Genomic DNA, 27,546 nt, shown 5'->3' on the forward strand with positions numbered 1-27,546 from the left:
TCTCAGACAGCATGTGATATCTTCCACAGGCCCTGATCATTTCTAGGTAAACTATGTTCCTCCTCCAATTGCTTGGTATTCTTCAGAATTAGTTTGCTATCTCTGAAGGCTGTTTATGCTTTTTTTTCTTTTTCATGCTGTATGCCGCCTTTAATAACATATTTGTCCTGCTACAGCAGTTGGATTTACTGGTCTGTAACTGCTACGAGACCATGAACTTCACATTCTGTTTGTCCTTTATGTGTTCGCTCTCTGGCAGTTAACATACACATAGGCAGTCGGGTGTTTTTTTACTCCTTTACTCTGAAGGATGGTCTTGTATCCCAGCTGAAGGTGTGCAGCTGGATGAGGATGTGTGTTGGATAGGACTGGTGGGGAGGGAAGGGTCAGAGTAAGCGGGATTTCCCACTTGTCCTGATTGGCAGGACACGGTGTAAATGAGACCCTCCCTTCTCTTTGGAGTTTCCATGTGTGGGCAAAGCAAATGCTGCTTAGTCATCTGGCTTAGTTGCTCCTCTCCTATTTCTAAATAACTGCATTTCTACTCTATGCTGGATAGTAATGACTAACTGGTAGCTTCTGAGATCTTGTGTCCTGTTTCTGCTGGAAATAATCACTTATTTCAGTGGTCAAATCTGAATGTTACAAAAAAGGTATATATTGCTCAGTTGTGCTTCCTGCTATGTCTTTCGTACTCATCCTGAAGTTTCTGGTATGTCATGTCAGTCTTCTGTTTTGATGATTTCTCAGGAATTCTCAAAGCTCTGGGTAATTCTGCATAGGTCATTTAGCAAGTAGTTCTTTTATGGCTTAATTCAGTATAAAGTGTCACAGTGGACAGTAGTGCTGTAATGGCAGGTGAAAAAAATTTTTTTTCTTGTCTGGATTCAAATTTATGTTGCAACTTGCATAATGGATTGAAATTGCTTTTAGCTTCTCTCCATACCTACTCTTCAGCTCTCCTTATTCCCACTTATCTGGGGATTCCGGAAGTCCCTAAGCAATTCATTCTCTTTTGCTTGGCCTCTGCATGATCTCACACTAACGTAAAGTTGTGTTTTCCAGACGTCCTTGAGAACATGCTGGAGTCTCAGCAACGTGACTCCAGTGCCCCAGGGAGGTTCCATGTTGGCAGTGCAGAATCCATGCTGCACATTCGACCTGGTGGTTATACGCCCCAGAGAGCCCTGATAAACCCCTTTGCCCCATCCCGCATGCCCATGAAGCTTACGTCGAATAGGAGGCGCTGGATGCACACTTTTCCTGTGGGTAAGTCTCTGTTTCATGGCATGTTAGATTGCCATGACTTCTTTCTTGTCTAAACATTAGCACAGCAAGAGAACCAATGTGAACTCCGGTGTCTTGAAATACTCTGCACTGCAATATAAGCTGAACTAAGAATGTATAGGCTTGGTAAAGCAGAGCTCCTCTTGGAAATATGATCTTTTGGTGAACTTGGAACATCAGATACAGTGGAACAAGCTTATAGTAGATGGAGGCTGTCAAAGCGCATCATTGTCATGATTTGGGTTTGGCTTCGGCTTCCAGATACTGAATCATTCTCAGATTTGTTTAGTGCCTTGTAAATAGCCCTTCCAAAATGTTTAGAAGAGTATTGTATTTCTCTGGCTTCAGAAAAGATGCCAGAGGTTCATGTTTTTGAAGATTTCCTAAGTTTTCTTAATTTCCACTAGTTAGCGTTGCTTGTGCTGTTGATGAAAGAAAGCTATGAGCAAATGAAGAGAACTAAGGAAGCCAAGACAGATGAGATGATTGATGATCAAACTATAACTGTGTAGGTCCATCAGGAGAAGCTATCCAGATTCATCATCAAACTCGTCAGAATATGGCAGAAATGCAGGGCAGTGGGCAGCAGGATTTGACACATTCTTCTGCTGAGCTGCTGGAGCTGGCTTACCATGAGGCAACTGGCAGGTAAGAGCCTCAGGATAGCTATGGGGGCATGCGATATGTCAGAAGGGGGCATAATAAGTGTTGGGGGTGGTGGTGTAATAAGTGTGTGTGTGAGGGTGTAGTAAGTGGGGGGGGGGGCATAATATGTCGGAAAGGGGCATAATAACTATCCGGGGGCAGTACGTATCAATATTGAACCTTATCGGTAGGCACCGATACGTCCCGTTGCTGACATGCATGCATACCTTTTGGTGTAGGGCCGATGACTATTGATGTTGACCGTTTTTGACCTCGACAGGCCTTGACACGTATTGATTTCCACATGTATTGCTAGGGCACGACATCCCTAGCTCTCCATCACTCTCGGTATGCATCGCTCCCTCTTGATCTCGACAGGCATTGAGGCCTGTCGATTTCCAGACCCACTTCGAGGCATCGAGAGCACTACGGATCGATAGTTCTCGGTAACTGTCGCTATCGATCCTTGCCGGTAGCCATCAATACCTCTCGATCTTGACAGGCATCTATGGTTTTTGCTCTCTGCCTGATTTGGCTCTTGGTAGGCATTGACCATATCAACATGGATCCCTCTGAAAATGGAGCAGCATCGATGCCTGTCGAATTCCACACCTATCGATTGACTTCGATATTAATATGGAAGCCGATCAATAGGCACCAAAACCTCCTGTTCCCGATACATTTTCCTTCTGCTTATAGTTATCTATGTGGTACTGTAAGACAGTTGCACATTGTGACTCTAAATTGCATGTGTTGTGTTCGTGTTGCGTATGCAGTATGTGCATTTTGAGATACAAAGCTCTTTTTTTCTTTTTTTTTAAAGTCTGGAGATAGTTTACCTGTCGCAGTTTGAGAAGGTGTGGTTATCATGGAGAGCTTGAGATGCATCAGCAGTGCAACGCATCCTTCATGGAATTGTTCAAAATTGCCTTAAAACTGCCTATGTCTTTAATTCTTGGGTTATTATCCCAGTAGCTGTGACCTTCATCCCAGAATAGAACATTTTTAGTGCAGGATATAGGCTCGCCTTGCAGTAACCGTTTAGCAATTTCAGTCTTATCCATTCAGTTCTCTTTCCCATACTGGTCAAAAATGCAGCTGTGGCGAACATCAGGGTGGATTATAAATGAAAATGTCTGTGTTCTTAAAGCACAAGCCTTGGTCAATACTGGGACCTTATATATTCACTTGTCGCCTCTGAGAGGGGAGAAAGAGCCCAGTGTTTTTGGAAGTGGGGAAGCAGTTTTTACAATGAGAACAACTTGATCCTTCACTTCATCTAGGCCATCTGTCAAGCTGCTCAATTATTCGCCAACCTCCATGTATTCTCTTACCAGCTCTGTATCTGATTATTCTTTTTTGACAACACTTTGTCCATGTTTTTCACTCTCTTATTTAAGGTTCTTTGCCAAAAGCATTTTGGTAGCTTTGGCAACTTTAGAAATGCCAATAAGTTAATTTCTTTCATCATTAGTTTTAATAGGTCTTTTTCCTACTGCATATTTCTTTCCTCTTGCGTGCTTGTAAAAGCTCTTGCTACTTACTGTTTATGAATGTCAGGGGTGACTGAGGTTCTCGCCAGCATCCTCTTCCTCTTCAGTTTCCATTTTTTTCCCCTTGCTCTCTTTGAGCAGTCCTTTAGGAAATCACATGGCCTAATTATTCTTCCATGCATTTTTTTTTTCTTTCATAGGGAAATTGTTGTCTTATTTTATATGTTGTTGTATTCTTTGGGATTCTCTAATTTTTTTCCCAAGTTGCATAATTTTAATATTATATCATCCTCACCAACTTTTCACTCTATTGCCTGTTACCTCAGAAGTGCATCCTACTGTGTTAAAATTTCTGGTCATTAACACCAATCCCTTCTGCCGTCATATTCTTGATGATCGTCTTTCTGGATCACTTGCAGATCTCTGTGGATGACACAGTCATCCAAAGCAATTTGCTCAGTCTGGAAATGTTGGTTTTCTACCCCATGAATTCAGATCTGTGAATAAATAACGTAGCTTTATTTCTCTCCTGGGAGGTATATGAGTAGCTCGTTCCCCACCGTCCTGTGAAAATCTTGCACTGGTCATTGCTAGAGGTAAAGACTGAAACGATACGGACAGATGCTCCGTATTGATACAGCCTTTGGTGCCCATTAGGATCTCTGGAAACAGCATTAGGGGCAGGGTTTCACCAAAGGCTCGGCTGTGATGGCAGTCTGCTTACTTATTTGTATATGGGTCTTACTAAAATTGGCTTGAGTGAGGAAAGAGTTTCTGTAAAAATACAGGCTGTTTTGTTTTTCTCCAGACATATCAGCTCTCGTCATCCAGGTGACAGTGCCTCTTTCCTGAGCTTCGGTGGAACAGAAGAATATTCTAATGGTCTGGCTGGCAGCAACGGTGCAGGTAATAAGCAATGGCAGAGTGTGGAAATTGGGAGACAAGGCCCCTATTAATAGTGACAAAATAGTAGAGACAGAAATCATGGAAAGTGGGTGTACCAGGGGTTATGAAAAAGAAATCATTAGTAATGGAAGAACAATTTTCAGCTTTTAGTGATCAGTTAATGCTCTTACTTGGACTTTTTGGTGTGTTCTAATTTTTTTTTTTTTAAACATCTCTCTCTTTTTCTAGCAGTGTCTTATAAAACTTTAGTATAGGGAAAAAGCTGATTGTTTACATCTAACAACTTCTTGGGCAGTTGCTTAGTTCCCATAACAGCAAGGCATTGGCATCCAGACATGAAAAATAACTAAATGTGAACTGGTATTGTTCAGAACTCTTTTTCTGGGAGGGGCTGCCTTAAGGTGTCACCCTTTGGATTAAGAAACTTGTTTGAATATGTATTTTTAGATATACAAGTTGATGGAGAGAGCAAAGTTTGGTCATATCTACATTTTGAGAGAAGCTATAACAAAAGGGGTTTATTTTGTATGCTAAATTCTGAGATGTGTTTTCTAGCATTTCTGGTCATTATCCAGCAGAGCACTTTCTTCACATTTTAAGTGCTTGAATGTGGCACCGCTTATACCAAATGTTACTCACACAGTCCAAAATACTTAATCACATTTCTGAGACATTAGGACACCTTTTTATGCATTCAGTTAAAGATTATTAGCAGTGTGTGTTTTACCTTACATAGAGATCTGGATAAGTAGAAATTCTCAAAATTCCTTTTTAGTCCTATATGTTATGTTAGTTGTCTGTGGGTTTTTTTGCAGCATACCTGATTTCATGCACATGCTTTTTAGGTAGAAACAATTTTTGATCTTTTGGACGATAGCATTTAAGATTTCTGTTCTTTTTCTCAAAACCAGTTTAAAGTTTTTTGTTTTTTTTTAATTTCCCCTTCTAAATTATAGTTGGATGAACAGAACTATGTTTTTTACCCTATGCTCACACCTTGCAAAACCAGAAAAGAGTTTTGTTAGCAAACTTGGTTTTCTTATGTCTATCTTGTCTTGTGTTTGAATAGTCACTTTAAAAGTGATTTCTGTTCTGTTTTTTCTTTCTGTGCATTTCATTTGAATATGTTTCATTTTCTCGCTTTACTTTTTTTGCCTTCCAGACAGAGTTTAGCGATAGAGTTTGTTTGTTCTGGCAGTTGTTAAACTTCATTTCAGCTGCTGGATATAATTTGCACAACGTAGATGCAGAGAATATCCTGGCAATAAACATACTTGCATTTTATAGAAGTCTTTCCCATCTGCAGATTGCACATAAATCGTGTATATGGTGGAAGTTAATCTGCGTCTGCCTGTCTTTGTGGAAGTCGTTATGAGCCACCTTCCCTGACTAAACTCTCCCAGCCATCTGTAGCTGCCCCAGTGTGACTCAGTGCTTTGACTTGTATTTCCCCCTTATGATTTGAGTCACCTGTGAAATGAAACAGTTTTTTTTTTTTTTTTTTAATTTCCAGCAATACGATTTCTCAGGGAGTTTGGTTCTTCTCTACTGCCTGCAGCGTGTTTTGCTGCACCATGTGCTTCATGGTGAAAAATTACCCTCTCTGTTTCCACTGACACTCAGCATGTGTCTCTGCTGTCCTGCAGATGGTAGATGGCAGTTCAGAGCAAATAAATCTTGTTGCAGTTCCCTAACTGGATGGCAGATGGCATCAGAGTAGTTGGTGAAAGATGAATGCCAATTTGACCCATCTCCTGCTCTGTCGTACTGGCATCGTCCTGGAAGCGCGTACCCATCCTTTCTGTTAGTAAATGCTATTTAGAATAGTAGCTACGATACAGATATTTATTTCCTGGATAAATCTACATAAGCCAGCTTTATAAAAATGGCTCCTTTGAATGTTTGGAGGCCTCATGAAGTTTGTATTTTGATGCATGCTTTTCAAGCCAGCAAATTGCCTTGTCTCCTCAGCTGCTCCTTTTCTCTTGTGCCAGAACAGCTGTTTGTGCAGCTACGTACCTACGTGCAGAACCAGCTCAGGGAAGTGATGCAGCCGAAAAGTAACTGGGATTTTTCTTTCCAGGGTGGATTGTTTCACTGTAACTACCCAAATATGCACGCAAGTACAGCAGAAAGATGTGGAATGGAGCCCGGGAAGAACTGGGCAAGGGGTAGCGTGGCATCACGCAGGCTTAGTGTCCCTGAGCCCTAGGTTTAGCTTTTGTTCGCCAGGTTGTTTAACAGGCTACCTAGAACCAATCCATTTGACAATGAAAGAAAACCATAGTCTCTAAGTCCTAATCAAGACTTAAATGTAATTTTTCCTTAGTTCAAGTCCATTATTAGTCTTTAGCATAAATGACTGACTGAATTTTGCTGAAAAGCAGGGCATTTCTTCAATAGCTACCATTTTATCTTCTTTTACAACAGGTTAATTGACTTTCTTCCTATTCTTTGTTAGAGCCTAGGTATATCTTAAAATTGAAACATAATGAAAATTGTTGCCTTTTCAGAACATGTTTACTTCTAAAAAGTCTCTAATATTTTGGGCCTGTTTAGGGACACTGAAGGCTTAATATTTTCTACATTTTTAGCCTGGCAAGGGGTAACAAGATAGTTTGTGTTTGCTCAATCAGAAAGATCATCTGTTTGTTTTGTTTCTTTCCCCTCAGGCCAGAAGGGGAAATGTGTACTGCCAAAAAATTCTGGGGTTGTGGTGAATCTGTGTTGTGATTTTGATAAATTACTTGGACTCTTTATTAAATCTTATCTATGCTTTCTTTTTTTCCCTCTCAGTGGGTAAATGTCTGTTGTAATTTCTTTTCTTGCTGCTCCTGTCTTTTATGACATTCTTCCTCTTAACTCATCACTTTTTCCTAGAATGAGAAAGCTGATCAAAAACATTCTGGTTTTGAGTGCTGAGTGGATTTAAAAGTATAATTAGCTTCTGAGACCTTGAGATTAGCAAGCTAAATAGTTACAAGTGACTCCTCCTTATTTTTATTTGCTTTTTTAATGGTATATGTTTTCAAAGATCTATGTCACTATTTTGAGGAGATTGATTTCTTTTCTTTTCTTTTCTTTTCTTTTCTTTTCTTTTCTTTTCTTTTCTTTTCTTTTCTTTTTTTTTCTTTTCTTTTTCTTTTTCTTTTCTTTTCTTTTTTTAACTCTTGAGCACTGCTGATGAGATGTTTGAATTTCAGTGACGGTATCTTGCTTTCCCATTAGTTGGCTTTGTGTATTTTTCTGCTGTGCAGAACCCCGAGTTCTTCTCAGGGAGAGAAATGTTGTCATATTCTTGAAACATTTGCATGCTTTTGATTTGTTTTTATTTGGAATGAAAGATGAAAGTGAAGTGCACACGATTGCTTAAAATATGAAATGTACTTCTTTCTTGTAGGGATGAACCTCAAAACTCAGAACAAGGATTCCTTGGAAGATGCTATTTCTAACTCTCCAGATCCAAGTAAGCAGAAGGAAGGTTTGTAAAACAAGTTTACATAGGGGGGAAGATAGGAAAAGGGCATGTGCATGTCTAGAAGCATCAGGAGGTGGTAGGCAAGAAATTGGGAAGCCGACTTGGCTTTTGGCGGGAGTTTTGCTCTGCAGTAACTGGCAGGATCTCCCTGTATTGTGTAGCTCACTGGGATTGTGGTTCTACAGCTCTTAAGAATATCCAAAACTGGTTGTCATGTTACTTCCACAGTTCTTTCCTTACCAGACACTATTATGCAAAAACTTGCTGAACTCTTATCTGCTTCCCAGTATGAAAGGTTTGCTTGGCGCCAGCTAATTGAAGCGGAAGTAGTACAGTCAGTTTCTGCATTTGGTACCATTTACTGAGAAATATGTGCCTTCATCAAATACAGAAACAAGTGTGCGACTGCTTAAGAAAACATTTTCTTTGTAGCAGTCTGTCTTGTATAATTTTCTTGTGCAGTGTTCTGCTCATTAATGTTAACATCTTCATTATAAAATATTTTTTTATCTTTAAGATCTCTGTGACAATAAGTTGAGAACTAGCAATTGGCTGAGTGCCTTGATACAGGTTGATTGAGGCAGGTCAGAATGTGGCACAGTAGTGAACTGATGATTTGATATAATTTAGTTGGCTTTCACTTTTTAATGTCTGGTTATAGATCTCCAGAATCCTGAAATTGCAACATAACTCTGGGAAAGGGTGTAGAAAAGGAATGCTTTCCAAATTACTATTTTTCTCATCTTCCCACCCCTCTGGATCTGTCTTCTGTTTTTATAACTCTAGAAATACTCCCCTTTCTGCTGTTGTACTATGCCAGAAACAGGCCAGTCTGTCATTCCTTCTCTCCCCATCCCTAGCTCCTTCTGCAGTTATCTAGGACGCAAAGCTGGTCTGGTTTTCTTGTTCAGACTTGGAATGTTGATCTGGTTTTGTTATTTATAATCTATAACTGCACCTGACTTGCTATAATTTTGGCAGAGCAGTGGCTATGTCAGCTCTAGCTTTCAATCAACTGAAAATTAAACATATTAACTTTGAATCCCATTTGCATGGTGGGATTAAATTAGCATGTGCACTGCATTGTTTAACAAACTCTGTCTCTTTCTCTCCCTCCCTTCTTTCCCTCTTACTTTCCTGTTCTATTTCCATTCCACCCTTTTTTTGTCCCTGTTGACTTTATGCCAACTCTGCACTTGTCCCTCATTCTTTTCAACTTTCCTCTTCACATGTTTCTCTCATCTCCCTCTGCACCCTGATTCTTATGGGTGACCATATATGCCCCCGTTGTCTCCCCTGCCAATTATACAACGAGGCAGTTCTGACGCTGTCTGCTCCCCCCGTAGTGCCAGGCTTCTGTTGTACAGTTGGAGTGGACTGGAAATCTCTTACTACTCCGGCATGTCTCCCTCTTACCACGGACTACTTTCCCGACCGTCAGAGCCTGCAGAACGATTACACCGAGGGCTGCTACGATCTCCTCCCCGAAGCTGACATTGACAGGTTTGCCAGCACCTTCTCTGTAATGTATCTTGAACCGAATCAAAATGCTTAAGGTGCAGTTGATGGAAGAGGAGTGCTTTGGAGTCTGTACAAGAGGAGGATGAATTGCCAACATAGTTGGCAGTGGAATACTTAATTTTCCCTTTTCAGTGGTAACTTTGCACCTTTTCTGATGTTACCATCTGACAGTATTGTTTTCAGCAGATTTTATGCTAGAAGTGGTTTCAGTCCAGAATTTTACGTCTCTTTGCTTTTTGTTCTGTTTTTTTAATCAAAAAAACAACCCCAGACTATCACCTTTGTTAATCTGTTTTCCAGCAAGTATTTTAGAACTGCTAAATGAACAAATGTGCGTGTGTACACAATATATATATATATAAGATGCTTATTCCTACTTCTAGAGATATTTAGTTGAAAGCATTTTGGAGGAAAGCAGTGTTAATGGGATAAAGAGAGCTTCTGAGCTTCTCTTGCAAGTCTCTGGTAACTCTTCTTTAATTGCTTTGTCTTTCTGAAGCTGTGTCAGCTTTTTAAACATCTTTCAAGCTTTCCACAATTTATAAAGCATCAGACAAACCTCTGCATTTTGCTGCTTTGCGGGGAAAATACAAAAGCAGTAGTCAAGGTGCCTGAAACACTGAATCCTGCTAGTAAATAGCAGGATTAAAGAAATGCCATGTCCCTTTACAGCAGGAGGGCAAAGTTCAGGAGAGCAGAAGTAGATGTAATGACGTAGTGACGTGGAGGCTCTCCTCATCTTAGCTGCTGGTTGGTGCTTGAAGTGTCTTAATCTGTCTCTGCTCTAGACTTGCCTCTCTGGGATAGAGTGAAGCCCCCACACTCGTGATTCTGGGTTCCGCTGAACATTTACAAAGTGTGCTGAGATTCTCTGGAAAGTGCTATGAAAGTGATCATTGCTAAATTTATCGGAAGTTTAACAACTGTTATAAGCAAATCTTTTTTTAGATTCAGCGTTTAACTCATTTCAAAACTGCTTTCAAAGGCATTAATAAATATTGCCAGACAGCTAACCATCACCTGTTATAAACAACAGAAAGGTACTCGTTCTTCTTTACAGTTCCTGAAGGTTGGTTTTCTCAGGCAGAGGGCTCCACTCGCACAGATCCCAGTGCAAGAAGAATCCTCGGTCAGGAAAGGCAGAGCTAAGAATAGGTGGATGCTCAGCTTCCTTATTCTAGTCTCCTTCTTAACCTTTGTGTTCAGGAGAGATGAGGAAGGGGTGCAGATGACAGCCCAGCAGGTGTTTGAGGAGTTCATTTGTCAGCGTCTCATGCAAGGCTATCAAATTATTGTGCAATCCAAGCCACAGAAACCAGCCACGACCGTGCCGCCCCCCCTCAGCAGCAGTCCCCTTTACAGCAGAGGTGAGTGACTTTGCACTGACAATGCAGCCTTTTGTCCTTCTCTCCTTCCACCAGTGCCAGTAACCTCCACGAATCAGGCGCAGATAGTCCTTTTAGCTCTTTGTTTCTTCTCATTTTGTTAAATGACAGTCTTCGGAGGTAGAGAACCAGATGTGAGGCAGCACAGACAACTAAGTGCACCTTCAAGGAACAGGTGCAGGATAGAGGAAAAGGAGCCTTTTGACTGTGATTTTAAAAAAAGAAAAAAGACTAATATTCGTAGGGGTGACCCCAAATGAAATATGGCTTGAGTGCCGTTTGGGCGAACACATCTTAAACACAATTCACATGGCAACTGTAGAGCAGGCACGTCTCTATAAGAAGACAGACCAAACCCTCCAAAATGTATTTATCTGAAAGTTAGCCTGGAAATAATTTCCTAACTCTAAAATAGCTGAAAGTCCCAGGTGAGCAGATAAAGCTTCACTGTCCTAAAACCGTGATTCAGCTACACCTGGTTAGACCCCAGAGGACTAGGAGTGGGTTGAAAGGGTCTCATATTCCCTTGAGAGAATCTGACTGTACTATTTGACTTCAGACTTTTTTTTTTTTAATATTCCCTAGACAAGTCAGAGTTCATAGAGAAGGGAATACACACAAACAGGATGTAGTTGTTATTCTCTGCTTTGGGAATGAGCAGCAAAGGCTCCTTTGGTAAAGTGTCGAGCTTAAGTGGCTAATTCCAGGAATGAAGCACAGAGAGGAAGGGAAAGCGGAGCTCAGCTTTGCCATCGTATCCACCAGTTTCTCAGCACTTCATATTGTCTGCTGTCCAGTTGCCTTTCCCAGGGAAAGTCTATGCTGGTGGTGTACGAATTGCAAATGCCCTTCATCTTTGGTTGTGTCATTAACAAATGTTAACTGTAAGAACATAAGGCTCATGATGCAAACAGCTCTTAGAAAAGATGACCTGAAAGATGGCTCTTAGTTTATGTCTGAGTTGAGAAACCCAATCCTGGAGTCTTTTTCTATGGATGCGGTTTGTTGACAATGTTATGACTGTTGCAGTAAGCTTAAAAAGGTGCATGTTTTGCTTTCTTACAATTAGGTCTTGTATCAAGAAATCGGCCAGAGGAAGAAGATCAGTACTGGCTGAGTATGGGCCGTACTTTCCACAAAGTAACATTAAAAGACAAAATAATTACTGTGACTCGGTACCTGCCGAAGTGAGTATCCCTTTAGTAGAACAGTTTGCTATTAAATGTTCAGATGAACATGCTTTTCCAGCTATCTGTACTTGCTTGAAAGAATGTACCAGAGAGCCTTCTCTCTCTTTAGGAGAAGAAAGAGAAGTACTGCTATTGATGATGCTGAAATTAAGGTTTGCTTTGTCTCTCTTAGGTATCCATATGAATCTGCTCAGATAAACTACACATACAGCTTATGTCCCTCGCACTCTGACTCGGAATTTGTCTCTTGCTGGGTAGAATTTTCCCATGAGCGACTGGAAGAGTACAAGTGGAATTACTTGGATCAGTATATCTGTTCTGCTGGCTCTGAGGATTTCAGGTGAGATCTCCTTTTCCATCCAGACTGTTCTGTGTCCTAATTTCCTTTTTTCTTTTTTGACCTAAAATTTCTTTAACAAGTTCAGCCTACGAAAGCTCGGTACTCCAGGGAGAGTAGCTGGCCTGATTTCACTTGTATGCTGCTAGCAGCTTTGTTACCCTCGCATGAGTGTATCAGCCTTGCTGTTGCATTATCTGATCTTTGATACAAAGTCTTGATCACAAAATTAAGTATGAACTATATTTCCCTCTCCTACAAATACAAAGAAATATGATGTTTTGCACCCCTCAGATGCTTTTCTTGGCTTCTTACTCATTTCTGTATCTGACTCAAAACTTCCATTTAGTTTTGAAACTGTTGGAGGCTTGTTTGAGTCCTAGGCTTAGCCTGACTGTAATCATACTCCTAAACTATTTAGGCCAGGCTTTCTCATTGGCCATGTGGAATATCTCTGATAGTGTCAGTAGCCTTTTTGATATCTTCTCAAAACAAAGCCAGTCTTTTTGTATCTTAGTTTCTTTTCAGGTCTCAACCTGTTTCTGTGGCCCTAACATGTACCTTTGAAATTCCTTTTTCTTTGCTTATTTCTGGAGGAAAAGCCTTTGTAGCCTACCTCTTTCAGAAAAGGAAGTGTATGCCTATGATATAACTATTTTGAAGATGGGCTTGTGTTCTCTTCTGCGTATCAGTGTGTTGGAATACTTCCCAGTGGTATTCATCCTGCTGGCCGTTCCATTGCGTGGCCTGCTCTTTCTCACACAGGGATAGCGAGATTCTGCTGTGCTTGCTGAAATTCACAGCCGATAGATATACGTTTTACTGACTGTAAAATCCTTCCTAGGAAGCTGCGGTGAACTCTGTCCTGTCTGTCTTCCATGTTCCTTCCTTCAGCCTTATCGAGTCACTGAAATTTTGGAGGACCCGCTTTCTGCTGCTGCCTGCCTGCATCAGTGCCACAAAACGCATTATGGAAGGAGAAGTGCATTGCGATGTATATGGAGACAAGCCGCGCTCTGATGAGGAGGAGTGGCAGCTCCTGGATGGCTTCATTCGCTTTGTGGAGGGTTTGAACCGCATTCGTCGACGCCATCGGTCTGACAGAATGATTCGAGTGAGTCAACTTTTAGCTGGGTGAGAAACTGAGTATAGGTGACACCTTTGTCCTCTTGCAGTCCTTTGCCATCCGCTGAGTTTATCTGCATGGTCTAATGAAGCATTAGCAGACATACTTGAGCCAACTCCAAACGAAACGGGATGTATGTGTGTGCATGTGTTTGTGTCTGTACATACAGCACAGTCCCATGCTGATGGACAAACTATTTCAGAGCTGAAATAGTACAGCCACGTTAGCACCTTGCTACTCCCAAACTACTGAAAAATTAAATTTGCCAGGAATGGGTATCCCCCCATGCTGCCGTGACTGGAACTAGAAATGGAACAGAGTTCGCTCACTCAGGGTGCAAACGCTTCTGCACAGCGTACTGTGTCGTAGCCTGTTGGAGCTCTGTTTTCTCCTCAGCTGGTCTGCTCTTGGCACAAGTCTGGTGCCACCTCTTTGCAAACGTGCGTTGCCTTGTGTTGCGGTTATGGTTAGCCCGTGCATGCTATTGCAGCTTGTGGTGCAGATCATCGCTGAGAAGGAATTTTTGAGGGAGTGGAGCTGGTAACTTCTCCTAGCTGTGCTGGCTGTGTGCTGCACGCTTAGGAAAAGGAATGTGAAGAGAGAGCTCTACGGCTGAATTCCTGGGGAATAGTTTTAAGGCAGCCATCAAAAACTAGTTGAGGTGTATCAAATTCTCTTCAAATTCACCTACTGAATGGAGTGACTTATATCAGAGCAAAGCCACTTTTATTTATAGAACAGTATCCCTTTTATTTGGAGAACAGCATCCATATAAGACACTAGGCTGGTCCATTTCTCATGTATCTGTGGTTTAACTCCCTTTTTAAAGGTGCCTATTAAAGCCCTGCTGACATGAGGTGTTGCGTCCTTGCTTATTACTTAAGCCTGGCTTGACTAGGTCTGTGCTTCCATTTCTCCTTCTTTAGAAAGGCTCTGCCATGAAAGGATTGCAGATTGCGGGTCCAATTCCTACCCACTCTCTGGAGCAGGCTGGGCCTCCCATTGGGAAGAAAGGAACCTCGGCCCTCTCAGCCCTGCTGGAGATGGAAGCCAGTCAGAAGTGAGTCCCTGCGACCAGGCTGCGTGAAGCGCCCCAAAATATCCTTCCTACTTATCTTCCTTCTGTACTGGCTAAAGCAGATTAGGACAACTTTGCCTTGCAAAAAAAGGATTTGGGATCCTGCTGCTTTAGTATCCTTGAAGCTGAGCTGGGGAAATACTGGGCATTTCCAGGGATTTTCTTGTATTCTGTTTCCGTAACAGAATGCATACCAGAGACGGGGAAAGAAGAAAGAGGCTAGAGAAGTGCATTTCTAGTAACTTAAAAGGAGCTCATTTTCACGTAGCATCTCAGTGCATCACACATCAGAGTCATCCGTTTCTGATTTGCCATCATAGTTGTATCATGTATGAAGAGCTTAGCTGGGACAAAAGTGTGCACAAGTATTCCATACCCATAGAGTAGTCTCAGGGTAAACACTGGGTAATGAATATAGCCAATCTGTAAAGAAAATACGTTGTTTGGACTGATAACATCTGTTGAAATGCCTGTGGAATTTGAGATTCTTCTATGATGGTTCAAACAAGCTCAAAATTACTAATCCCAGATATGCTGAAAACGCAGCTTAAAACACTGGTCTGTTGCTGTTAAATGTGTAAAAGATTTGAATATTTTTTAATTATGAGGTAGTATTACATATGCATAAGAAAACTGAGTAAGTTCAAGGATCCATGTTGTATATGTGGGGTAGAAAGTATTTAAGAAACATTGGACTGACTCTGTGCTTCGGAGTACAGGGAAGCAAATGTCTGAAAATACAGTAGTACCCCTCTGCAACAGGGGCCTTGAGGCAGAGGCTGCCCTGGAGCACACTGGAACAAACTCGATTCCTTCCTTTGCTTCAGGACCCTGGGGGAGCAGCAAGCAGCAATGCTGTCTGGGAAGAGCTCTGGGCAGCCTTCGGAGAGCGGGAGCATTGCCATCACGCCCACCTATATGGACAGCCCTCGTAAGGTAAAGACTTTCTGGTCTTTGTTCAGCTGCTATTTTTATGTGAGAATTTCTCAAATAATTGGATTATACAAAGGAAAAAACAGATTACTGCTCTAAGCGTATGGCTGCAGCACACCATATCTTATTATCTGATCATGCAAGGACTGGGGCTGTACCTGGAATGTCCTTAAGCCTTTGTGTGCGATGGCATAAAGAGAGGTTTGGGCGCAGCCATCCTTCAGTTCTTTGTTAAAACTGTGGCAATGAGATCAAAACCCTGGGATACTACCTCGGCATTCTTTGCTAATTTAAATGGCATTTGTTAATTCCTCCATTTTCTTTTCTGGCAGCATATTTAATTTCAATTGGTGTTTGGTTTTAGATTAAGAAATACAGTGCTGACTGCATCTATATGGATGCTGTCTTGCAGACCAAAATTAAGCTCTAGACCTTGGTTGTATGAAGCTTCAGTGAAATTTTAACAGCAGGAACCCCAGGTACTTACTTCTGTTTGGAGGAGAGGACGTATTCCTGGGTGATGTTTTATATGTCATTCCTTTTCTGACCAGACTCCAGGCTGGAGAAGACTGTCTTCCTGGAGCTCTCTTCAGACACTTAGAGAAGGCTGTGCTATCCCTTAGCCTTCCTGTCAACTGCCCTGTGAGTGACATGAGAACCAAATTTTCACCTTCATGTCCAACCAGAAAGATTTGTTTTTGTGTTTTTTTTTTTTTTCTTTTTTTTCCCCCTGTATTCTGGCATGGAGATTCTCCAGCAGGAGTAACAAGGAACTGAACCAAGATACAACACTTAAAAGTATGACCTGTCTTTGGATTCAACAGTTGAAGTATTGCAAAGAAAAAGTTCTCCGATTCCCACTATTAACTGTCTGGATGCTTACCCATCTCTTTCAGTATTGCTCTCTTAGCATCTGATATTTCAACATCCAACCTTTTGTGTACAGGAAGTCCCTTCATGACTGGTGCATTAGCACCACCACAAGGGACGTATTACATTATTCCGGAGACCTGGATATTGCTAGCTGAAGCGGTAGACTAATTGCAGTCATCTTAGTAATAAACACCTATTTGTTTTGGAAACTTTCTCATTTTGCAACGGAAGAGACGAGGAGCAGGTCATTCTAGCCTTGGAAAAAGTAGGTGCAGAAATTGAGTTTTAGAGGCATGTTTGCAGACTTCCGGATCCTAATTCATGCTTTGCATTTTCTTCTTTTACCATTTAGGAAGATGAACTTCCTCAAACTTCCTTCTTTAAATAGAGAAATTATAAATGTCTCTTTCTACAGCAAAACTGGTGAAAATGCCACATCAGACACAGGACAGAAGAATAGTGTGGCGAGTTGTTCTGCGTAGCAGAGGGAAAAAGGCAAAACTTGGCTTTCTGGGCAATGGCTGCTGTGTACTGGCACAGTAGTGTGTTAGAAACAATATAACAGACCTTGTGCTATGAACAAGTGCTGTTCTCTGTAATTTTAAAAGTAACTTTGTTAAAAAGCCTCCCTAGAAGGCTACTGTAAGATCTGGAAGAGCGTGTTATTATCAGTTGACAGCCTTTCACAGGCCGGTAGTGAGCGCTGCTATAAACAATTACACACAGGGACCTGGAGGACAGCAGATGGGATCTCCAAATTGATGGCACTCGCTGGAAAGGTTCCAGTGAGCAGATAGCCTTATTGGGCAACTTTGTGCTTGCTCAGAGACATCAGCAAGTGTGTGCCTCCTGCTTCCAGGACATGCAACCACTTTAGGGTTCATCAGCAGTATGTCTGTTGGCTGTCCAGAGACTGCAGCCCAAGCACTGACAAATTGTCAGAGCTGTGTGCCCTGTCAGCAGCCAAGGGAACAAGTGCTCTTCCAGGTTGCTATTCAGTGCTGGAGCTGGTCCAGAACAAAAGTGAACCACCGTCTCCAGCTCTTCTGTTTCAGAATAGCATTGACAAGTCACTTCAGCAGGCAGTTATTGGGCAATATGGAGTGATTTAACACAGTGAGTTAGCTTGATGCGTAAACTGTTTGGGGAGTCTTTGTCCTTACAGATACCGGTTGCCTGCTCTGTTTCTGCACTGCGTAAGTTGCCAGCCCTGTACCCTGGCATGAATTCTTTGCAGAAAATGTTTTATACATACGTACCAGGGTGAGCATCCTCTTAACTGCAGGCTATAGACAAAATGTTTTGCCTAGGGAACAGAACAGAGAATTGCAAATAGGGAACAAAAACCTAGCTGGGTTCCAGTGCAGTGTCTTGTGTGATAAGAGAATGGTGATGTATTTTAGAATAGTAGTAGGGGATAAATTCATCCTGGGTTTGTAAGTAGGCAGGGAACATAGGATAGGCAGCGCGTGCTTAATTTTGCACAAGGTATTAAACACAGTGTTGGAGAAGTCTTTGTGATGAATTTTTCTTCCCTTTCCTTTGCACCATACCAGAACCTGCATTTGAGAGGAAGAGTATGCTTCCTGAAGCGTGTTTCTTTGCCTCCCTCTCTTTATCATTTGAGTGACTGACAGACTAGAAAAGAGCTGGCCTTCTTTTGAAATATGTCATAACACATGCAGTTACATAGGTTTCTCTATCACTATTCAGGTTTTGCAATTGAAACGAAGACCCGCTTAGAGTAGAGCTCAAGTCTTTCTCCTAAGAAGTGTGAAGGAAGGCTGTGGTTTTGAATTGGCTTCTGATCAGTGTGGTTTACAAGTCTTTGGAAAAGTGTCTGTGCTAAGGAAAAGTAATGTCTTGGTACAGAGAGAGAAAGTAAGGGTGTGTGTGTGTATCTCCTGATGCTCCTGCTCTGCTGCACCTGATTCTGGGTCTATTTGGGATTTGCATTCTTCTCATACTTTCTCTCTGTGGTCATTTCATACTTGCACAACCTGTATTTGCTTTTCTTCATCTCCTTGTTCCTGTTGCTGTTGCCATTACTGGGCCTACTTCCTCTGATGCCTTCAGGATGGGGCCTTCTTTATGGATTTTGTTCGCAGCCCACGCACAGCTTCAACCTTCTACTCACAGGTTAGTTTTGAATGGTGTCTCGTCATCTCTGGCTTTTGGACTGAGGTGAGAGAGAGCATTTGTCGTCCTGGGCTTGCAGTTTGGGGAACCTGGGTTAGTTTCCAGATCTGCTTGCTGAGAAGGAGATGCACAGCATGAAAAGGATGAAGTGCTTGATGGGTGATGCACCTGTTTCCTTCCACCATTCAATAATTTTGATGTGCGTTGGATATTCATGTGCCCTGCCTTACTGTGCTTTTCACTACTGTATTACTGTCTTGCCAACTACTGAAGCTTCTCGTTTTGCGTGTCAGTAAGTGCTGGTTTTCCATTTTCCCTTGCGAAGCAAAGATGGCCGCAGCTTGCTTACCTCATTCTTGGCTAAATTTCTCCAGTGTTAGTTAACTGACAGGTGGTTCTGAGGATATCTAAGTCAAGTTGTGTTCTCGGGTTCTTAAACAACTGAGAGCTGAAAACATTGGTTTCATCTTGGTCTGAAAGAGTCATCATGACAGATGTTGTTTGTACACTTAGCACTAGTTAAGATTTAGCAATAAAGCAGCGTAACCATAGAAAATACTGCTGGTTGAAATGAGCTCTGAGGAGGAAGAGTGGATTTAGCTGGCTGTGAGGACTGTAGATTCAGTGTGGAGCATCTGCCATTTTTGGCTGCCCCAAAAGGGACATCTGCCATTGCAGAGTGAGAGATCTTTGGGGTGCGAGAAGTGGCACAGATAAAGGGCTCTGCTGGTCCAGCCATCAGAGCTAAGTCGTATTACAGCTCTGTGATTTTAGCTGGGCATGTGCCGTGGGTTTGCGAGGGCAGGTGAGCCTTCATATTTACGCAGATTTGAGTTACTCTCTGCTGTGCATATGCCACTTCCCCACCTCTCTAGCTTTTATATAATATGCCTTTCCTAAGCCATACGTGTTAATGGCAGATGGCAATTACAGCCTGTACTTTGCTGAATCTTTCAGCATCCGTGTTCTTTCTGAAATGATTTTATGTTAATTTTTGTGAACTGTTCAGTCTACCATGGAATAGTGCAAGTGTTCCTGCGGGAGGAAAGTGTTCTTGTTGTCTCGGTGACATAGGTGTGGGTGGGTGCCAACCAGCCTCCTGATACTACCCTAAGAAAGGAAGGAAGATGAGCTGCTTTTGTGCATTATGAAACTTGAATTCCTTGTGGTAAATTCACATATTTTTGTCTGAGAGTTAGAGTTGAAACTATTTTGCTAATTGCTTACTACTTATCTCTTAGTGACTAGGATTCCTGTTCTGTCCATTGAACGTTTATAATTATACTTACTCATTTAAGTTGAAAATGTCAGGTTGGGACCAGTGTTGCTAGCTTGACAGTAGTTCTCTCGACAGAGTTGTTGCTGCGTTGGTGATCCTCATCTTTGTTGGGGCCACTATGGAATACTGACGTACTGAATTTCATATTTGTCAGTAGCTCTCTAGTGATGACCAAAGTGAGACTGTATTTATCCTTTCTGCATATGTTTGTACTTGCCTTACAGTACTGTTTGTCATTTACAGAAACTTGAGATGAGGTGCAAATGAGAGGGGGGGAAAAAAGAAAGGAAATGGGAAAAGGATTATGTTATCAATACCATAAAGATGTTGCTGTGTTGTACTCCTTGCAGGTCTCTATAGATCAAACAGCTCCTGCAACCTTAGATGGCAATACCTTGATAAACGCGGGCCAGTCAGCTGATAGGGGCAACGCTCAGGCCTTGGGAAGTTCCCAGAGTGTAGCAGACCAAGGATATGCTACAGCCGGTTCTGCCGAGAGCGGGTAAGAAGAGCACGGCAGTACTGTGCTGGCGTGGTGGTCAGTGCATTCCCCTTGCTGAGGTCGAGGAATGGGTACGTGGAACAGGAGGTCTGTCAGTGCTAGAAGGTGCTTGTCACAACAAGACCTTGCTGCAGCATTTCCACATGCAGAAAATGCAGTAGTAAAACAAGCCTTGCAACCTGGTTTCCCACAATTAAATGAATGTGAGGCCTGATTTTTTTTCCTCCCACCCTACCCCCCAAAAGTTTCATTCTTCTGGAAATGAAGAATGAAGAAATTCTATTTCTGAAAGCTGTTAGCAGAAAACCAGGCTTTGCATTGACATCTGTCTTCCCTCTGTTTTAGCAAAGGGGGCCCCTGCATGCCTAAATGGATCAAGTAGGTTGGTGAAATCCAAGAGGTTCCAACCTGGTGGTGAAACACTGGGGAGGAAGCAGCACTGAAAATAAACCATATGAGTACCTGCTTCCTGTGTTTGTATATGGAAGTTAAAAAAGCCAACTTTTAAAATGTTTGCTCTCAGTTGCTTTTGACTCTGGCAGCACATTTGATAGCGTGAATTGGGTCAGTATAGTAATGTCCTTACAGCCTAAGGTTGGGAAAATGGGTCTGATGCCTTTAGTTGTCCTTCGTGAGATGAAGAAGGAAATAAATGTGGCACAGCACAGGGAAGAGATTGCATTTTTCATAAATGTACATATTTGAACAAATCTGGCAGCTGCCCTGATTTTTGACATGATTCTGTTTGCTTCCCAGCTCTCAGCAGTGTTCAGCAAGCTCTCTGACTTCTTCCTCCACCTTGATAGAGATTCTTGAAGCCATGAAACATCCCACGTAAGTTTTTTGTTTGTTTTTCTGTTTTTTAGTCCAAGTATGCTTAATATCTGTCTGGAAGTTTTGTAAGATGATGTGAGGCACGGAGACACTCAAAGAAACCCCATGTCAGCTCTGGAGTTTTTCCAGCTCCCTTTTGTTATTCAATTCCTATCTCTCCAGGAGGGAATTCTGTAGAAATTGAGGTACCGGTATGGCCGTACAGACCTCTATTATCAGAATCCCAGTCTTGTCAAAGCAAGGTTCCTCAGCAAGGGTGACACCAAGGTGCTGTTTATGTCACGTGTTCATTTTTGTTACCAGAAGCTAACAATATGTCCCTTTGGGGGCACTGTGCGTTTCTTGTTCTGTGTCTTTATCCCTCTATCTGCTTTTTTTTCCCCAACAGTGATTTTGTCCTTGTAACTTGTAGATTTATCAATTGGTCCATGTTAACGACATATTTGACTTGCTGTGATTCAGCACAGGGATCCAGCTGCTCTCTGAACAGAAGGGCCTCTCCCCATACTGTTTCATCAGTGCAGAAGTTGTACATTGGCTGGTGAATAACGTGGAAGGTGTGCAAACGCAAGCCATGGCGATTGACATCATGCAGGTAAGAAAGTGGTCTGGGGAAGGCCAGAGATATCCCTCTCTGTGAAGAAAGTAGAACTGTAGAGGAAACCATAGTATAATCCCTGTTTCTTATTAAAATCCTCTTGTTGATACACGTTGAAGAATATGCTAAGCAAAATATGAGGTAATGAGGGCAGCACAGAAAATAACTTCTTCCACCAGAATTTTCAGTGCCTCTTAGATGTTAGATGTTAGTTTATGATGGAGATGATAATAGATATGCACACCCTACCGCTACCTGATTTATATCTCAGCAAATTGTTGTTTTTTCTTGAATAGCTTCAATTTTTTGGATGTTCAATCATGAAGCAGCAATGTGTTCTTCAGTAGTAATATACATTATTTTTTCCACTGTTATGAGTTGGTGACAGTTCTGTGTACAACCTGCCATTAGCCAGTAGGTTGCTGAGATGTCCCAATTGTTAGAAGCATGAGGCACAACAGTGATTTCTTTTTTTCTTTTTCTTTTTCTTTTCCTCTTTTTTCTTTGTTCTGATAATTGGTTTGGGTAATGAAGTTGTGATGCAAACAGCAAATGAATTCTCTTTCATGGATGCTGAGGTATAAACACTTTGTGCAAGATATACTGCTTGTGTTCATGGATTTTTTCTTCCCAGCTGAACTGCATCGGGGGCGGAAGGTTGGAAATGCTTTGGAGTTCATTCCTCTACTGAGATCCCATATCAATTAACAGAGAACGTAGAATGTTTCTGACCTCTTGCCTTCCTGTAGACCAATCAATAAAACCAGAGCGAGGTAAGGGAGGAAGGCAGACATCTGCAGAAAGGTCAAATGCAATTTCTCAAGGAGATAAGGACTTGCTGCACTTGCAGAATGTCAAGAGATGCATTGCTGATATTCTCCTTAGGTACATATCTGGACAAAAAGACTTCAAGAAAGAAAATAATTTCCTAATGTTCTCTAGCAACCTCTTTATATAACTTTGAGAGTGACTTCTCCTTTTTCTTCTGTGTTTACTTTGTTCTCTTCAGAAAATGCTAGAAGAGCAACTGATTGTCCATGCATCTGGAGAAGCTTTACGAACCTTCATCTATGGCTTTTATTTTTACAAGATTGTTGTGGACAAAGAACCTGAGCGAGGTAGAATTCTGTTTAATTACAAGACTTTCCTCCTTATCTGTTTGCATAGTCACTAGCTGCACTTGATTCTTAGGGGTGCTGCTGCAGAAATGCACCTTGGGAGCAACCAGAAACAGTTCTAAAGAGAGTTGAAGAAATTTAGTTAATCTTTGGGAACTTTCTTTTAAAAAAAGCAATTACAAACAATGTGACCTAATTTTTTTTTTCCTTCCCCATTTTCAAAAAGAGCCACTTCTCTTTCTTGATTGTGAGCACTTGTTTCTGACTGTGACCTGTCCTTCCCCTTGCTTTTTGTTCAGTGGGCATGCAGCAGCCTACCATGTGGCACACAGCTGCTATGGACGACTTCTCCACCTTTCAGAGGAAATGGTTTGAGGTGGCGTTTGTGGCAGAAGAGCTCCTGCACTCAGAAATCCCAGCGTTCCTCCTGCCCTGGCTGCCCAGCCGCCCAGCCTCCTATGCAAGTAGGCACAGTTCCTTTAGCCGCAGTTTCGGAGGACGGAGCCAGGCAGCTGCACTCTTAGGTAGATGCACAGCACAGGTGACAGCTGGGGAAGTGCAAGGGGATAGTTTGAAGGGGGAAGAGCAGCCAGCCAAGGGTATGATCTCACGTGGACCAGCAATAAAGCTGCGAATTTCATGCTGGCCTTATGTGTCTTGCAGGTGATCTCATTCTCATATGTCTGAGGTATGTTTCACTGGCTGAGCAGGGCAAATTTTGCTGCTCGTTACTGAAATACAGCAAAAAGTATTCTGGAAAAATTCATTGCTCCTGTCTCTTCCCCCGTGCCATCCTCTAAAATTCAGAGAGAGAACACTGACTTTGTGTCTCCTTGCAGAGCCAAATAGACTCTTTACAACCTGTGAAGAGCGTGGAGGGATAAGTTGTGAGAACAGTAGATAATCCAAACTCTGCTTAAAATGACATGCCTAAGTGCTTCCCAAGGACAAGAGCCCCAGTGAGATCCAGATGTCTTAGAGAAGTTTTCTGTGATGTGGTGCTGGAGGCTCCTGGGCTAGTCTGAACCATTTGCAGCCAGACTCTGTGTGTTAATGTCTGGGAAGCCCAGCTGCAAGTGATCCCTCAGTGTGGGAGCCGTAGGGGTTGCATTTGGAAGATCAGGATGCAGCTGGGCAAGATACAATTATAACCTCTAAAGGTTCTGCAATGTGTGAAGTACAACACTGACTGCCATTAACAGCCTGTGAAACATACTGGCTGCATGTTGGACTGTGTTGCTTTGTCATCTCTTTGTTGCGTTTCCGGGCCAGCCTGAGTCACTTGCTTTTGCTACCCTTTCCCTGTTTAAAATTACCAGAAAAATCATTGCTATGGAACTGCAGCTTCAGATTTATTTAGATGCATCTTTTAAAGGATTATCTCAATTAGGGATAAAAATAAAATTCCACTGTTCTCCTATTTTATATATTTGACCTTCTGAAGAGAAGTGACTTATTCTTGGTGTAGCATCTGTATCTCTTAAACCTGAAGTAACAATAATCCATATGTATTTCTGAAAGTCTTGTTTGAAGAGGAACAGCATCAGAAATGGGAAAGCATTAAGGATAGGAAGCCTGAACTTAGGGTTAAATCCCTGAAGCCAACATATGCAGGATATTTTTCCCTGCCGCACGATAAATCTGTTACCTTGGCCAGTATCCAACCTCATTAGCTCAGTGATTGGACAAAACCAAAGTCTGAACGTAGGCTGGCATGAAAGCATTGTGAGGGCTGAGGAGCTGGGGCTGGATCCTGTTCTTGCTTTGATCTCTTACTCACTGCTTGGCCTGGGAAAACAACTTCACTTTTCTATGCCTGTCCACTTTTGAGATGAGATGATCAAGACTCAGTAAGCTCGCACGTGGGGAAACGGGCAAAGAAGGAAGGGTGTTTTAGTGCCTCTTTCACCTTTTCTTTAACACCAGCCAGAAAAGAGCGTATTCCCTCAGTGTGTGATGTAGTCGCACACTTCTATAGCCCTTCTCTCATTTCCATTGGAATTATGTCCATTCTGCTGTTTAACTAATTTGCAGGCCATGGATGAATGAGAAATGCCTCCAAGCTGCTGACATGCACTCTGGTTATTCCAAGGGTCGTTTCTTGGAGGAAAACTCAGTATAGAACTTCTTTTTCTTAAAGTGAACTGGTTTAATTAATGTTTCTGTGCTGTCCCTCTTCTAAACAGTGTTCCATCAAAAAAATTTATCAGCACATCAGAGGCGAGGAGCTTTACTAAACTCATATGACCTCTGGTCCACGTGACTTCATTTGTTCCTCTCTTGGCTTTGATTTGGTTGTGGTTTTGATTTCTTCCCCTCCCCACCTTCCCTAAATGTCAGGCTGTGACACAAAATTGCATGCAAGCATTGGGAGCTCTGGAACAAGCTCCATGTATCCCTAAAATCCTTATCCCTCCCAGTGATTGTCCCCTTTCCCTTCCCACTGAAAATCTGACCTGTGATATACCTAATCTTGTCCCTTTTGATTTATAGCAATGCATGCACTAGCAATTGTAGCGATGTATGTAGCGTAGTCTGTGACTGGAGAATAACCTGCCTGCTCCTCTCCGATGTACTCAATAAATCATTAGCTAAATACTCAGTGGTACAAGACAAGTGGGAAGCAGGTGAGTCTTCTTAAAATCAGATACACGGAAGCCAGGGAGTTTATTTTATTAAAATTAAGTTGATTATAATCGGAAGCTTCTAAATTCAGAGAAACGTGGATATTTTTCATCAGTTTGTAAGGTCCTTATTATTAGTTCACCCGGTTGGGCTGTCTTCCTGCTGCCTTGCCTGTGAATTACAGCTGCAGGCAAGGGGGAGAGAGAGACTCCAGCCCTAACGGAGTGGCTGCAGTACGTACAAGAAGGAACAGCCTAAGGGAGCAGGGAGCTCATTCTTCACAGTGTGCTGGTTCAGGTACAGTGGACTGTCGTGTTATCACTGACCTCGTAGCTAATGACCGGCATCTACCTGCCTGAGCTGCTTTTGCTTTACATCTTTTGGGAGGTTGCCTTCCAGCATCTCAAACCAGGGTTCGTATTTTGTTACAAAACTGACATTGTAACCTTCTCCTAACCACAAACGTTGCATCTACAGTGATATTGCAAGTGAAGAGGAGGACGAAATATAAAATCATGAGATGTTGATCTGTCTGACGATATCAGATCAACTCAGAACTTGCAGATAACACAACTCCTACAGATAGATATGGATTTTATTTACAAAACAAAACTGGGTGATATTCTTCCATTTTTGGGTGTTTTTTTTCCCCCCTGTTGCTAAGCTGCAGTAACAGCAGTGTAAAGGATTTGCTTTTAACCCTGAAAACTGTCTCCAGCCAACTTGCAGTAGAAGTGAATGAAGGTGGAAACTTTCCTTCTACCTTGAGGATGGACTTCAGCCATTCAATAGGGTCCTTTAAAGCTGACTATATAAAAGGGGGCACGTCTTCCTTTACTTAGGCAAGATATAACAATATCTATCCCTAATGCATGCAATTAAAAGGCACCATGAAGTGCCAAGCAAGGGTTTTTCAGTAGTATTATTGCAGCCCTTTGTATTTGATGTCAGTTTTTAACATTATAGAAATGTTAAATGTTGCATTTGTATAACGGAAAGTTGAAAGTGACACCATGGCTCATAGCAGGACTTTGGACCCAACGTTGGGAGGTCTGGGGTCTATCCCTGGCCTTGCCTGCAGTCACTCTATGACACCAGCCAAGTCACTTCCACTTTCTGTGCTTCTGTTCCTCTTTTGCCTGGTATCTGAGATTTTCTTTGACTGGAATTCTGGGATGTGGGGCACAAAGGGAGCTGGATCTTGGGCACTCTTCTACCCCTGATTGCCTAGGAGTGGAAAGTATTGCAGTGATCCTAACACTGCTGCATGAGTCTTGGCTGACTTCTCTTGCTTTTACAAAAACTGTTGGATATGCAGTTTTAGCAATGTGGTAATGTGGGATATTGATGTGGGGTTAAAGAAACAAGGAGTTTAGTTTCTAATGTCCTTTAGCTATGGAAAGTCCTGGAATGCTCCTGCCCTGGGTAACGGTGCCCCATTGTGATTTCTGGTGGGGGCAGATAGAAACCAATTAGGGAAGTCCTGGGTACTGAAGGAGGTAGTGTTGTCTAGCCATATTTAATTAGGGCACCAGACACTTATTGATTAGCTGTTTGGCTCTTGGTAGAGTTTCTTTATTGCAGTTGAGATGTCTCGACTGCTTGGGGAGGTAATTCTGTGGCATAGACTCCTGGTATGAGTAATACTATTTTTTCTGTCTTTTGTGATCTAGGTGAGCAGCATTCCTAGACTATTCTCTTAGCCCAAAAAAATATCTGGGGAGGAGTGGGAGGAGGACAGATTCATTCCAGATGGCTTGTTTGTCTTGTTTTCTTCTGTTCTCTTCTTTTCTCCCACCCTCTCTCGAACATACCTTCTAAATATCACCCCTATTCCTTGGCTGCTTAGCTGCCACGGTGCCCGAGCAGCGGACAGTGACGCTTGATGTGGATGTGAATAACCGCACGGACCGCTTGGAGTGGTGCAGTTGTTATTACCATGGCAATTTCTCCTTGAATGCTGCCTTTGAGATCAAGTTACACTGGATGGCAGTGACTGCGGCTGTTCTTTTTGAGATGGTAAGGGTTCTGGGAGACCACAGCAGTGCCAGTCTGGCCTAACTGCTTACCCGTTACACCACTGTGAACGTTGTCATGTGTCAGGTGGGAAGTATTAGGAGAGCGACTGTGGGTTGGAGCTGCTGCCATTTTGATAGGTAATTTTACTGATGATCATACTGTTAAGTGTTGGCATTGCTG

At 42.2% G+C, this 27,546-nt stretch overlaps 1 protein-coding gene across 4 annotated transcripts in view; it reads left to right on the forward strand.

The window, feature by feature from the left end:
* Positions 1-27,546, forward strand: part of DEPDC5 (DEP domain containing 5, GATOR1 subcomplex subunit) — a 49,581-nt gene that overhangs the window by 17,082 nt on the left and 4,953 nt on the right. For 2 of the 4 annotated variants that reach the window (XM_067307312.1, XM_067307313.1), the window contains exons 22-38: positions 1,066-1,269; positions 1,800-1,935; positions 4,234-4,331; positions 7,732-7,797; positions 9,129-9,312; positions 10,537-10,697; positions 11,785-11,902; positions 12,078-12,245; positions 13,137-13,356; positions 14,295-14,428; positions 15,274-15,382; positions 20,021-20,172; positions 20,929-21,006; positions 21,469-21,601; positions 22,614-22,722; positions 23,022-23,246; positions 27,197-27,366. In XM_067307312.1, the coding sequence (XP_067163413.1) occupies positions 1,066-1,269; positions 1,800-1,935; positions 4,234-4,331; positions 7,732-7,797; positions 9,129-9,312; positions 10,537-10,697; positions 11,785-11,902; positions 12,078-12,245; positions 13,137-13,356; positions 14,295-14,428; positions 15,274-15,382; positions 20,021-20,172; positions 20,929-21,006; positions 21,469-21,601; positions 22,614-22,722; positions 23,022-23,246; positions 27,197-27,366 (2,465 nt within the window). The remainder of the gene's footprint in view (positions 1-1,065; positions 1,270-1,799; positions 1,936-4,233; positions 4,332-7,731; positions 7,798-9,128; positions 9,313-10,536; positions 10,698-11,784; positions 11,903-12,077; positions 12,246-13,136; positions 13,357-14,294; positions 14,429-15,273; positions 15,383-20,020; positions 20,173-20,928; positions 21,007-21,468; positions 21,602-22,613; positions 22,723-23,021; positions 23,247-27,196; positions 27,367-27,546) is intronic. The other 2 variants (XM_067307314.1, XM_067307315.1) reach the window with 1 other exon arrangement.

This window comes from Apteryx mantelli, chromosome 17 (genome assembly GCF_036417845.1).
Source record: "Apteryx mantelli isolate bAptMan1 chromosome 17, bAptMan1.hap1, whole genome shotgun sequence".
Lineage (NCBI taxonomy): Eukaryota > Metazoa > Chordata > Aves > Apterygiformes > Apterygidae > Apteryx > Apteryx mantelli.